Source organism: Anolis sagrei, chromosome 4, assembly GCF_037176765.1.
Source record: "Anolis sagrei isolate rAnoSag1 chromosome 4, rAnoSag1.mat, whole genome shotgun sequence".
Lineage (NCBI taxonomy): Eukaryota > Metazoa > Chordata > Lepidosauria > Squamata > Dactyloidae > Anolis > Anolis sagrei.
In genome coordinates this window covers 110936702-110951439 of record NC_090024.1, presented here as the reverse complement: position 1 = coordinate 110951439, position 14738 = coordinate 110936702, and the positions used below count along the sequence as shown (strand labels likewise).

The 14738-nt window shown below is 40.1% G+C and overlaps 1 protein-coding gene across 1 annotated transcript in view; it reads right to left on the bottom strand.

Annotated features, from left to right (window-relative positions):
• Nucleotides 1-14738, bottom strand: part of PTPRC (protein tyrosine phosphatase receptor type C) — a 161301-nt gene that overhangs the window by 57845 nt on the left and 88718 nt on the right. The window contains exons 3-8 of the mRNA XM_060774568.2: nucleotides 13690-13716; nucleotides 10627-10839; nucleotides 9158-9286; nucleotides 6335-6436; nucleotides 2428-2451; nucleotides 1010-1225 (exon numbers count right to left, since the gene is read on the bottom strand). Of these exons, the coding sequence (XP_060630551.2) occupies nucleotides 1010-1225; nucleotides 2428-2451; nucleotides 6335-6436; nucleotides 9158-9286; nucleotides 10627-10839; nucleotides 13690-13716 (711 nt within the window). The remainder of the gene's footprint in view (nucleotides 1-1009; nucleotides 1226-2427; nucleotides 2452-6334; nucleotides 6437-9157; nucleotides 9287-10626; nucleotides 10840-13689; nucleotides 13717-14738) is intronic.

Here is a 14738-nt window from a genome sequence, read left to right as displayed (position 1 = left end):
TAGCGCCTCAACAGTAAAATCAGAATCCAGTCTCAACATCCATTATTCCGTATTCCTATGTTCAATTACACTGTTTCAGTTGAATGCTTGTTTGAACAGCCAGGTCTTCACCTTCCTCCGAAACGCCAGCAGAGAGGGGGCCAATCTGATATCTACAGGCAGGGCGTTCCACAGCCGAGGGGCCACCACTGAGAAGGCCCTGTCTCTCGTCCCCGCCAGGCACGCCTGTGATGCAGGCGGGACCGAGAGCAGGGCCTCTCCAGATGATCTTAGTCCTAGTCGGTTCATAGGAGGAGATGCGTTCAGAGAGGTAAGTAGGGCCAGAACCGTTTAGGGCTTTATAGGCTAATGCTAGCACTTTAAATTGTGCCCAGTAGCAAACTGGCAGCCAGTGGAGTTGGCACAACAGAGGAGTTGCATACTCCTTGAGAGCCGCTCCAGTTAGCAACCTGGCTGCCGAACGCTGGACCATTTGAAGCTTCCGAGCAGTCTTCAAAGGCAACTCCATGTAGAGAGTGTTGCAGTAGTCTATACGGGATGTAACCAGAGCGTGGACTACCGTGGCCAAGTCAGAATTCCCAAGGTAAGGGCGCAGCTGGTGCACAAGTTTTAACTATGCAAATGCTCCCCTGGTCACCACCGAAACCTGGGGTTCCATGCTCAGCGATGACTCCAAGATCACACACCCAAGCTGCGAACCTGCATCTTCAGGGGGAGTGTAACCCCGTCCATCACAGGCTGTAACCCTGTGCCCTGTTCGGCTTACGACTGACCAGGAGTACCTCTGTCTTGTCTGGATTCAATTTCAATTTGTTCGCCCTCATCCAGACCGTTACAGAGGCCAAGCACCGGTTCAGGACCTGAACAGCCTCCTTAGTAGCAGGTGGAAAGGAGTGACCTTTATGCCCTTCTAGCTCAAATCTTCAGTATAGTTCAACACCCAATTCAATCATCCACAACCAGGGTTAAAACAACTGGGTGGGCAAATTAATCTGGAGTTTGTGCTTACCAGGTGGGACGTGAATTGACACTTGGTCACTGCAGCTAGCATTAATTGTGTATCTTTCACATTCCCGAAGTCCAGTAAGTTCTTTTGTGGTTTTATTCCAACTACATGGGTGATCCATTGCATCTGAGTAGCAGGTAACATCATCTATATCGGATACTCCATCAAGTTTTGTAATAACACTGTGGCCTGCAGCCATGTATTTTCCAACCGTGATACCTAAGAAATAAGAAGGTAAGATACATTCAATCTCTGTTTGACATGGTTTCTTTTAAAGCAGCAAACATTTTAAGTGTACACTGCAATTTCAAGTAAGATTCAGAGCAAACAATTCAAATGAGCCTACTTATCCTATCACCTTAGATCCCTAGAGGGAGAAAAGCAGGGTATAAAGGTAATAATAATAATAATAATAATAATAATAATAATAATAATAATTCAGATGATTCATTGGAACTTGTGCCACAAATACCATCTGCCTGCGACAAAGAACTGGTGGGATCACAAGCCAGAAAAAGTTACAGAGAATCAACACGTCAAGCTACTCTGTAACTTCCGAATTCAGAGAGACAGAGTTTTGGAGCACAATACCCCTAACCTCACGATCGTGTTAAAAAACAAATTATGGATTGTCGATGTTGCAATCCCAGGTGACAGCAGGATTGAAGAGAAACAACTGGAAAAGCTGGAACGATATGAGGATTTAAAGATCGAACTGCAAAGACTCTGCCACAAGCCAGTCAAAGTGGTCCCAGTGGTGATTGGTACACTGGGTGCATTGCTTAAAGACCTTGGCCTGCACTTAAACACAATCAGCGCTGACAAAATTACCATCTGCCAGCTGCAAAAGGCCACCTTACTGGGATCTGCACACATTATTCACTGATACATCACACAGTCCTAGACACTTGGGAAGTGTCCGACGTGTGATCCAATACAACAGCCAGCATTGTGTTTCAAATAATAATAATAATAATAATAATAATAATAATAGATAGTCCTTTTATTATATCAGTGAGGCTAGGCAATTAAGGTCCCTTCTATCTTCCAAAGTGAAATAGCTGTTTATTCTCTATTAAATTATTTACTTGAATGAAGCAAGAAGCATTTTATGCTCCATGTTTTTTTAAAAAAAAACTTCAGGTTTGCATGCAACATTAGATGTGTACAATAAAATATCTGCAACATATTCCACTTTGCATCTCCTACCATACCATGGATGAGCATGACACTGAGATATGTGAGTACCACTTCACATTAAGAAGTGGGAGTCATGGGTGTTTCAATAGATATATGTGCCGCTTTGATGGGAATTATCAGTTGTGAGGTCTAGCAAGGGAAAGCAGCATTTAATAAAGTTAATGGATGTCTTTTCTTATTGCAAAAATTGATTTCATCTCCAGGAAAAAAGAAACACTTACTGCAGCGACGAGTAGTAGACGATACTGTAAGAAAAGGAGAAAAATATATATTATTTTTTTTAAAAATTATCTAGAAGAAGAGTTAAATATAATCCCTCTTAAGTATGATTTCTTTAATATATATTTTAGCTTTGATATACATATTTGGGTAGATGCCTAAATATAGGTTTTAGGCAAACCATGATATACCTTGAACACTATGATAATTGTTGTGATAGAGTCTGCTGGCAGTGATAGTAACACTAGTTGTATTAGGAGAGGCAGGAAAACTACTTGCGAGCAAGACTATGATGAAGAGCAACAAAGGAAAATAATCTGGGAGATACTTAGTGAGCCAACAGATGAGGATTCTTTTGAAGGTTTTGAGGCAAATGATATGGATGATAGGATATCAGATTCTGGGTCTGATGTGATAGATTGAACAAGGGTTCAAGAGATTCGAAATATTTGTGCTGAACCCACAAGCAGTGGCATGTTTGAAGGTTGGAGTAGTGAAGACATGGATGGGTCTTGGGGAACTTCAGGATTAGACCAGAGATGGACTACTTGGAGGAGTGGTGGAAGAGGCACAGCTGGGGATGGGTTGGCCGAACTAGGGGTGACTCCAATTCAGATGAGGAGCTGCAACAAGATGCAGCTGGGACACGGGTGTTGGCTGAATCAAGTTCTGATGAGGACTTGTAGATAAAATGGGAATGTTTGCAATTGTAACCTTGCAATCGGCAAGGAGTCTTGTTGGGTGCTTTCTGGATCTTTGTGTTACAGAAGACGGGTTTGGAAGAAGACTTTGGGGTGTAAGTTATGCTCTGGGTTTAAGCAGCAAAGGGGGCTGGAACTGTGTGGGTTTTTGCTGGACTGCACTGTTTTGATGTTTGCATTAGCTGACGTATTGCCCCGCTACTTTGGCTCCTTGTGTTTTTCATCGGATTGGGATCAGACCTTGCAGCTGTTTGTTTCCCTTTGGACTGGACCAAACTGGACTACAACCATTGTCGTTACTCTCTCCTCCACATCTGCTGCTGTGCTTCTGGAGTTGGCGTTATCATTCTTCCTGCATTTCTGCATACCAGCCTTGGAGTCAGTGTGCTGTTCCTGCTGTGTATGAGGCTCGGGTTACATTTTATAACCCTTGAAAGACTGCTACTCATTAGTGTGGCTGTGAACTTAATTCTACTGTTTATTTTGCTTCTGTTGTTTGATGAAGCAAGTTTGGGCTGCATTTAAGCATTTTGAGTTTAATCTGGATTATATCTCTAGATAATCCAGTTTATATTATGTTTGGGGTTCTGTGGGTTGTTTTGCCTGTTTGGGCTTTTTCACACTGAAAACTAAGTGTTTTTTGCCCCGTGGTTTTGTTTTGGGCTGTTTTGTGTTTGTTTGAACAATAAACTATACTTCTTTACTTGGCTGGCATCTGACCTTGACAATAATACTCTGGCTGAGCTGGTCTCTGTAATTGGAATTTCAATATATAAAAATTTAATTTCACATTGCATTGATTAATGAGAATAATTGTTTTGGCTCAATTAACTGGAAATCTGCATGGGCAGTTAAGATTTGCACAAGAGTAAAGATTTGATCCGCAATATGTGGTGGGCTATTATCCACATTGCCAGGGCAAATAGGTATAGTCAGGCACCAGCAAATCCCAGGGATATTTAAGTGTCAGAATTAAATATTCCCCTACTCATGGATGTCTGGTCTCCACTAGGAAAAGTTAGGAAGAAGACCAAATTCTTGAGGATTATCCAAAGAGCTATGGAGTAAGGCAGGGGTCCTCACACTTTTTAAACAGAGGGCCAGGTCACAGTCCCTCAAACTGTTGGAGGGCTGGATTATGATTTGAAAAAAAAATATGAATGCATTTCTGTGCACACTGCACATATCTTATTTGTAGTGCAAAAAAACCCCACTTTAAAACAATACAATAATTAAAATGAAGAACAATTTTAATAAATATAAGCTTATTAGTATTTCAATGGGAAGTGTGGGCCTGCTTTTGCCTGATGAGATAGGATTGTTGTTGTTGTTGTTGTTGTTGTTGTGTGCTTAGGTTGACCCTGAGTGAGGGCCGGATAAATGACTTTGGAGGGCCATATCTGGCCCCTGGGCCTTAGTTTGAGGACCCCTGGAGTAAGGTCCTTCTGGTTTGCTAGCTAACATCCTTCCTTGCAAGATCCAAGGCACCTTCTATACTGCCCAATAAAATCCAGATTATCCACTTTGAACTGGATTATATGGCAGTGTAGATTCATATGATCCAGTTCAAATCAGGTAGTGTGGTTTATCGCTTTGATAATCTGGATTATATGGCAGTGCCCAACTGGTGTTCAGAAGGAGTCTTGTGAATTGAAGATCTAGTACCTCTTTGTTCAAATTAAAGATCACCAGTGCCTGGTCTCTCATATATTTGTGATAGATGGGTCCCATTATTGGTTTGCTGCACTGGAGTAGAACTAGCTGCAGCTTCACTGGTAAATTGCACTGTTCATGAGAAAGATGTCACAATTATTGGGGCCTGCTTGGAGTTCATGTATTTTGGGAGGCTACTGGGACATCTGTACTGACCGAATGACATATTTCAGTACCAAGGTTATACTCACCATCAGTTACAATTATATAGAAAGGAGGAAGGAAGTGGGAAGGGAAAACAGGATGTGACAGCATCTTCAGGATTAACTGAGTTTTATTTCCATGGATTCGGGTCAATTTATACTTGAGTATATGCAGTATGTTATCAGAATGCAGATAACATACGATGGGTATTTTTTAAGTAAGGTCCGTTTTGTTGTAGACACTAGTAGTTTGTGCGCATACCGCAACAAGCGTGTGCGTCGTGTACCGGCATGCCTCGGGAACAACTGTGCTCAGTTTCTGCTCTGTAGCTAACCTGTACGGTTCTGTTCTCTGCTTTAAAAATGTTTAAGACTATCAACTCACCCTCCGCATGTGAGGTTCGCTCAGTGATATGGTTTTCGTCAGCAAGGAACCTGCCTGCTGCAGAAATTCATCGACAGATTTGTGAACTGTACTGTGATACTGTTATGAGTGAAAGCAAAGTGTGTAAGTGGGTATGACAATTCAAAGATGGCCGTGACAACGTCCATGATGAAGACCGCTCCGGTTGCCCTTCTTTGATTACAGTGAACTCTTGGTTATCGGAGCAGGCGGCAAGTTTTTATGAAGAGGGTATTTTAAAATTGGTTCAGAGGTATGATAAGTGTTTGAACAAACTTGGCAACTATGTCAAAAAATAGAGTGAAGTATGTACTTTCTGAAAATAAATTTACTTTTTTGAAATAAACTTTCGTTGTGTACTTATGTTCAAACGGACCTTACTTAAAAATACTCCTTGTACTTGGGCCAACCAAGAGCAAGATGGATGGATGGTATCCTTGAAGTGACTGGCTTGACCTTGAGGGAGCTTGGGGTGGTGACGGCCGACAGGGAGCTCTGGCATGAGCTGGTCCATGAGGTCACAAAAAGTTGGAAGCGACTGAACGAATAAACAACAACAAATTTCCATGGATATAAACCCACTTTTTCAGATGCATACTGAGTGGTTTCAAAATTCAGGACAGTGGTTTCAAATTGATTTCACAATCATATAATCATATTTTCACAGTAATGCCTCTTTCATGAGAATTCCTGTGCAAATCTTACTTAAATGAAACGAGAATCTAAACAACAGCATGTGATTTCTGTCCCTAGAGTTTAAGATCACAAAACAAGATTGTCAACTTTAAATTTTAGCTCTTAAATCAACTCTAGAGTTGAAATGTACACTAAGAAACAGTCTAATTCATTTCCACAAACTTCACAAGAAAATGATTACAGACAGCTGAATAGCATCCCAAGCTATATGCATGCATGCAGTAATAAGTAACAATGTGTGCAGGTTTGTCACCTATTGGACCAGAGGTGGTGCCTGCAGAAGCTTGAGAGATGTTTGCTGGAGTGGCAGTAGATGCTGGGGTGTTGTCATGCATGGAGGAATTATTCGAATAATCTAACAGGGAATAAACAAAAGGTTAGTAAGTATTACATCCAATAGTAACTATCAAATTCTCATCAGTGGGAACAACCTTGAAGCTGGGAGACTGGAAACCTGTCATTTCTCCTTTTAAAAAACTAGAATTCTTCAGACAGATACTAAAATCCACCAAATAGATCACTGGTATTTACATAAGAGTTAATTTACCAAATCCCTGCTTATTCTGTGGATAGATGCATTTCACCAATAGGATGTAAGCTTTTGGTTACTATCTTACCCATTATAGGTAAATGTAAGGTGTGCTCCTATGCAAATTTGCTTGGGTATCAGTCTCACTGAATATATGGAAGCACTCCAATATCATGGAAAAAGATGGTTTATTGGGAAAGACCAATACTATTGTTTTCCCCCCAGTCTAGATGACATTACAAACTTACCACATCACACAGTTATATCTTGTCTTAGCAGATAGGTTCCTTTAACACATTACACAGAGCCTTCAGCAAACAGCATCACAGCACAAGGAGAGAGTATACACTCTACATGACTTCCTTATATACAATTCTATACAATTACACATAGCAATCTCTGATTGGTTCCCAACTCATTAACTTAACTCAGACCCAGGATTACATCATTCACAATCACCTGGATGAGGCCAGAACACATTCCCCAAATGAGTTAATGCATGACTCAGCATTTCGAATAGAAGCCTATTAGCAGTACATGACTCAGCTATATTACATTACAATACATTGTAAAACCTGACACCCCTCCTCATGCACTGACTAAACTCAACATATCTGAAAACCTTAGAAACTTTTCTTCACCTAAAGCTTGCATCAACACATCTGCAAAATTTTCCTCACTTCTTACATAGTTTAGACACACCTCACCTTCGCTAACTAACTATCTTACATACACATGCCTAACCCCAACATATCTAGACCTAGCTTTCAGACACACCATCTTTGCTAATTCTATACACGTTTGTGAATCTACAAAAACTTGAACTTTATCTTCTAACCTAATACCAGCATCTTCAACTAACTTCTTGACCCACAACATCTCCTTACATGCTTCTGTCAAACTGGTAAACTCAGCCTCAGAAGTTGACAAAAAAACAACCGCTTGTTTCCTAGACTTCCAACTCAATAGACAATCTCCTAACTTAATCACAAAACCACTCACAGATTTGTGATTTTCTACATCAGCAAAACCGCTGTCACTATAGACCGACAAAACACTCCTGTCAAAAGGCTTCACCTCAAACACCTTATTGATCGATCCTTTCAAATACCTCAACACCCTCTTCAAATCATTCCAATCTGTGTAACTTGGACTTTGAACTACTCAAAACCGACACAGCATAAGAAGTTAGGCTTGGGCGATCAAGAAAAAAATTGGTTCTAAACTCGTTTCGTTTCTAGGGTGCGCTAGCGTTTCTAAATTCTGAGGACTTCCGAAATTTAAGATTTCAAAATTTTGAAATTTTCGAAATTTACGAAATTTCGTAAATTACGAATCAATTCGTTAATGGAGGACGCAATTGTGCAATATGCTAAAAAAACCTCCAAATGGGACAGGGGGAACTTCTGAAGCTTCCCTCTCCCTCTGTTGTTGACTGTTGGTGTGATAAAACAAACAACAACTATATTATATTATATTATGTTATTATAATATATTATATTATATATTATTATATTATATTATTATTATATTATATTACTTTATATTATAATATATTATATTATATATATAATATAATAATATATTATATTATAATATATTATATATATTATATTATATTATACAATTATAATATAATATAATAATATAGTAATAAAATATATAATAATATAATATAATATAATATATACAATACTATAATACAATAGTATTATAATAATATAATATATATTATATTATATTATTATAATATTATTATATATTATATTATAGTATTGTATATTAGAGTGAGGCAAAAAGAAGCATGAGGAAAGAGGAGGGAAGCAACAGAGCAAAGGGACCGGAAGTGGGGGAAATGCGAGATAGTAAAACTTGCACCAGACATACGGAAATAATTATGAAATAATTACGAAATAATTACGAAAATTGGAAAAAATGTTTCGATTCTTAATTACTTCTCACACTATTCCTGCATGGTTCGATATTGGATCATAAGCTAATTTAAATACGAATTAATAACAAATTACGAAATTAACGAACTGGATCGCCCAAGCCTATAAGAAATATCAGGCCTAGTCAATCCAGCAATGTACTGGAGACTCCCTACAACAGACCTATATAACTCAGGAAGCTGGTGAGTTACTGGTGAGACGTCTCATCAGTAACTTGTTTTAAAAACTCCACCGCCATTGGTGTGGTAGCACTCTTAGCATTAGACAAACCAGTCTTCTCTAACAACTTGCTTATTTTATCACACCCACTTAGCAAAATTCCGTGCTCAGTCCTGACTACACTTAAACCCAAATATTCGCTGACATTTCCTAAATCTTTGATACACAACATTTTACTCAGACTTTTGGTCTTTCCCAATAAACCTTGCTGCTTTAGCTGACATATAACTTCAAAGAGACATTTAAGTAGGTTCTGGGCTGAAAAACTAGGCTTATACTTGAGTATATACAGTATATCCATCTCACGGTATAAATATGTACACCAAGCAGTTACACATGTAGATGCTTTGGGGGCACTGAAATGAGCACAGCAAACCTGATGGTGCATGCATGTCGGTGGAGGGAAAGAATGGAGAAAGGGTAGCAGTGCTGCTGAATGCCTGAATGCTGGAAGAGTTTGAATCCATGTGATTGGTGAGGGATGAGTTGCTTGCTGGAAAAGGCTCTGGAGTAACAAAAGTGCAATCAGCTCATTATTACCACTGTTAGGACACAATAGCCAAGTACAAAAAGGTTAAAGAGTAACCTTAACAGGAAAGAAGAAAGAATGAAATTCCCAATCTTTTGGAAACCTTTCTGGAAATTAATTCTTCTCTGAAACTGCAACATATCAATCAAGGTGAAAAAAAACTTAGATGGGAATGAATAGCCAGATAATTCCATAATCCCATGCATTCAATTCATTAGTCCATTTTCAAAATTCTGTCTTCACAGCACAAGGAGAGAGTATACACTCTACATGACTTCCTTATATACAATTCTATACAATTACACATAGCAATCTCTGATTGGTTCCCAACTTTTTGGATTTAGGGGTTACATAATCTTCATTGCCCAAGTCTCCTTCTACAATGCTATATAAAACCTAGATTATCTGTTTTGAACTGTAATTTATGGCAGTGTAGATTCATATAATCCAGTTTAAAGCAGATAAAGTGGATTCTCTGCTTTGATAATCTGTATTATATGGCAGTGATTCTCTTGATTCTGCGGAATCTTATGACCATATAGACTATATAGACTACTTTACTATGTTTATTCTACTGTTACAGTAGAGTCTCACTTATCCAACCTTCGCTCATCCAACATTCTGTATTATCCAACACAGTATGCCCGGATCCACAACTGTTTCAATACATTGTGATGTTTTGGTGCTAAATTCGTAAGTACATAATGTTACCATGTATTGAACTGCTTTTTCTCTCAATTTGTTGTGAAACATGATGTTTTGGTGCTTAATTTGTAAAATCATAATGCAATTTGACATTTAATAGACTTTTCCTTAATCTCTCCTTATCATCCAACATTTTCGCTTATCCAGCATTCTGCTGGCCCATTTATGTTGGATAAGTGAGACTCTACTGTATAACTTTCTTTCATTGGAGCCAAACTTTGGGTGGATCTATACTGTCCTATATCCCAGGATCTGATCCTCGGTTATCTGTTTATCCCAGATGAACGGGCATATAATCCAGTTCAAAGCAGATAATCTGGGATCAGGTCCTGGGATATAGGATTTGATCCAGCCTGTTACATATATTATATTGAAATGTACAGAGACTTCCTACTTACTCACACACTCTCTTCACCTAACTGTCAATTGGTGGCAGAGTTGCATTGTCTTGCCACACTATAACTTTCCTACTACTCCATCTGAATAATGCTCCTAGCAACTCAGCAGTTACTTTAACTTAATAAAACTTAATATTTTCCATTCCCTGTTTTTGAAGGAATATAGTATTCCCACCAGGATAACCTTGGTCACAAAAACTCTCCAAAGCAAACCTGTGATGGCGATGGAAACAGTTGTGGCAGGAGAAGAAGTAGCGTTCACTTTCCTAACAGATATTTCAGTAGAATTAGAGGTCTGGTAAGTAGGGACCACTGTGTCTCTTGTTGTTGAGCCAGGATTTCCATCCAGGATGTTTGCAGGTGAGGATAGCATGGTGCGTGGAGGTATGAAAGAAGGGTCAGAAGTTGGAGAGTAGCTTGTTTCTCCTAAGGTAAGTAGATGTGTGGGGAGGGGGTCAACAAATTAGACACGTTATATGACAAAGCCTGAAAAAGGGGGTTACAAAATAGCCAAACACCAGAGTCTATTTAATAAGGAGGAATTGGTTTCTCAGAGATCTCCCATGCCATGTCAACCAAGGAAGCTATATCTTATGATCACAGAATCATAGAATCATAGAATCAAAGAGTTGGAAGAGACCTCATGGGCCATCCAGTCCAACCCCCTGCCAAGAAGCAGGAATATTGTATTCAAATTACCCCTGACAGATGGCCATCCAGCCTCTGTTTAAAAGCTTCCAAAGAAGGAGCCTCCACCACACTCCGGGGCAGAGAGTTCCACTGCTGAACGGCTCTCACAGTCAGGAAGTTCTTCCTCATGTTCAGATGGAATCTCCTCTCTTGTAGTTTGAAGCCATTGTTCCTCGTCCTAGTCTCCAGGGAAGCAGAAAACAAGCTTGCTCCCTCCTCCCTGTGGCTTCCTCTCACATATTTATACATGGCTATCATATCCCCTCTCAGCCTTCTCTTCTTCAGAGAGAGATCCTCTGACTGGGACATCCGTTGTCTCTTTATTTTACAAAACATAATTATGTGTGGTGAGATTCATTGGTCTCTATACCATTGTGCCAATCCAATTGGTTCCTCAAACATTATTATTAGCCATGGAGAGAAAGCTCATAGGCATACGTACTCCAGCCTATGTGGTTTCAGCACATTTTTTGGTCAGGAAATGAGTGTGGAAAGATAAAATATTAGGACACCATGTTTCCTTGTGGGCTTTGAGGCTACATTTCACACACAAAAAGACACCAGGACCTCCAGGATTTGAGGTTACAATGGTATTACATTCAATACCATTATATTGAACAGCACAAAGCTATAGGACAAAGCGGCTCCTTAGCAGCTTAGGTGGGGGCACACATAATACATGCGCCTTCTCCCCCCCCCCCCCGTTCTTGCCCTCTTTCTCTTGCTAAATTTCCTTTTCAACCTCCTCCTTATAGCCCAATTTCTCAGGGTTTAGTGAAGTCTGGCCTTGAATGTTACATGTGCTGATTCATTTTGGCTTTTCTATTTGAAGGAAAACCTGCCTAGAACGTGTGCCCTTGCTCCCAATATAGCACTATTCTTCTCTATCACCTCAAATGCAACCAGTTTTCTTGCTGGCAAACTTTGTGGCACACTGATGGTTTGTAAAGTCCCCCTATCCTTCCATTTCTCCTAACCTAATCCAAACTCCAAAACACTTCTGGTCCCAAGCATTTTAGATACGGGTCTGTTTGCGGATGATGTCTTAATAATAACAGAAAATCCACTAGATACATTGAAGAAATAAAATCTCAGGATTAAGGATTAATATGACAAAATCAGAGCTGTTGGGATTTAATATAGGATACTCAGCCTGTACAGTCAAAGTCAAACAATAACCAACCAATGTGGAAGAGTGATTAATAGCTGGCAAGTAGAAAAGAGAGGTCATAACAGTGTGATGAAATTGACAATCATTAGTGACCTTTGTGACCAATATCCTGTCTGACTGCAAGAAGTCCTCAGCCAACATGATTCAAATGATTCTGGAGCAGGCATGGGCAAACCCAGGCCTGAGGGCTGCATGCATCCCTTTGGGCTCTTTTCTCACGCCATCCTCTCTCACACCATTATATTTTTCCTTTTCTCTTACCTTCCTTCTTCTCTCCCTCCCTCCCTTCCTTACCTCCCTCTTTCTCTTTTCCTCCTTTCTTCCTTTCTACCCTTTTGTCTTTTCTTCCTTCCCTCTTCCTTCCCTCCCTCTTTCTCTTTCTCCTTCCTTCTTTCCTATCTTCCCTTCCCCCTTCCTTTCCACCCTTCCTTCCTTCTTTCTCTCACACCATTCTATTTTTCATTTTCTCTTATTTTACTTCTTCTCTCCCTCCCTCCCTCCCTCCCTTCCTCCCTCCCTTACCTCCCTCCCTTCCTCCCTCCCTTACCTCCCTCCCTTACCTCCCTCTTTCTCCCTCCCTTCTCTTTTTACTTCTTCCTTTCCTCCTGGGTGATGTTTCGCTGGGAGAATAAAAGGTAGAGAGGGAGTCTCCTTCTCTGGAGGCTTTTCCGCAGATGCTGTCTATCAGGAGTGCTTTGATTGTGCCTTCCTGCATGGCAGGGGTTTGGACTGGGTGGTCCTTGTGGTTCTCTTCCAATTCTAGGATTCTATACTAGGAGTAAACATTATGAGTCTAATGGATACACTTTTCCTCTCCTGTCTACCATGTCATCCTGACCAAGGCCAACCCTTTTGGGATCCAAATGTTTCCCACATTTCCTTCACTTTCTGTCTCCAAAAGAGAAGAAGAAGGGAAGGAAATGGTAGGGAGGGGACTTGGGACGAATCCCCTCCCTCCTGGCCCGCCCACCCCGCTCTGGCCCACCATGTGGCCCCCCAAGTTAAAAATTTGCCCATGCCTGTTCTGGAGACATCACCTGTCTAACTAGCTACTAAACTTGGACCTTGTCACATTGGGATATAATCCATTTTTATCAGTATGCATACCATATTTTTTAAGAAATTGTTGTATTAAGACATAATGGGAAACGTTAGAAATCATTCTCAAACAGTCTCAGAAATGGAGTATTTCCCAATGTGATAAGGTCCTTAATATTCTACAAACTGGATTCTCCAAATACCCTATAGGTACCTTTCCATATTGTTGTCCTCCTAATCCTAATCTCATAGAGAATACAGAAAGCATGGTTTGGGAGGAAAGGGACTGAAAATGGATACCATCATATAACTTGATCCTGCCCAATGTACAGTAGACATTTCACAGAAATGCAATTCAATTAAAGGTGTTTTCTTACCATTATCAAGAGGAGATTTTGTTTCATCTAGAAAGAAAGAAAATGACAGTATTATAGTCTGGTCCCTTTAAGCATGTTTGAAAAAACACAGAACGATCTGGCATCAGTATTTTAAATGCATTTCTTGCTAAGATGGCTGCATGGATTCTTCAAGCTGATAGTTGACAATGCACCATTAATTAAAACAAAATAATAGACACAGGACAATTTCTGTACATATAATTTTGGGGGGAAAATGTGTTAAATGAGTAATCAAAAGACCCTGGCTCACTGCAGCAGGCCTGTGACCCACAGGAGCCCACACAAAAGAGGTAACATCAGCTTTAAATGTTAGAAGGTACACTTGACTGGGTTCACAAGCCATACATCTCAATCATAATTAAATATTAAAGTGAAAATACAGGGAAGACAAAATCAGACTGGGACATTAAGTAGGTGATGAATTATGGTTTCCTATATATATATTTATGTAATGTTCATTTGTGGGATGCAGATAACTCAAAGCCCACTGGATGAAACAACACCAAATTTGGCCACAAGACATCTACTAACCCAAGGAGTGACCATCACTCAAAAAAAAATCAACAAAAAACAGCAAAAAGAACTTTAAAATCCAAAAAGGTAGAAGATGGCACAGCATGCACATAAATGAATTCCATGGCCCCGCCTGCTCCTGCACAAGGACACAGCAAGCATGAGAGGAACCACCAACCATCCTTCCTCTTCTGGCCAGAGTAGGAGCTAGGAACAGAGAGAACAATTGTAGGTCTGGTGTGTGTGTGTGGGGGGGGGGCGGGGGCTCATTCGCCACCAGGGAAGGAAGGAAAGAGGGAAGGAAGGAAGGACAGAGGAAAAGCAGATAAATAGGGAGAGAAGCAAAGAAGGAAAGAGAGAAAAATAATGGAAGCAAAGAGCAAAGGAAAGAAGGAAAAAAGAGGTAGGGAAGGTAGAAAGGAGAGAAAGGGGAAGGAAAAGGAAAAGTGGGGAAGGAAGAGAAGAGGAAGAAAAGGAAGGAAGGAGTGAAGGAAAGATAAAAGGGAAGGAAAGAA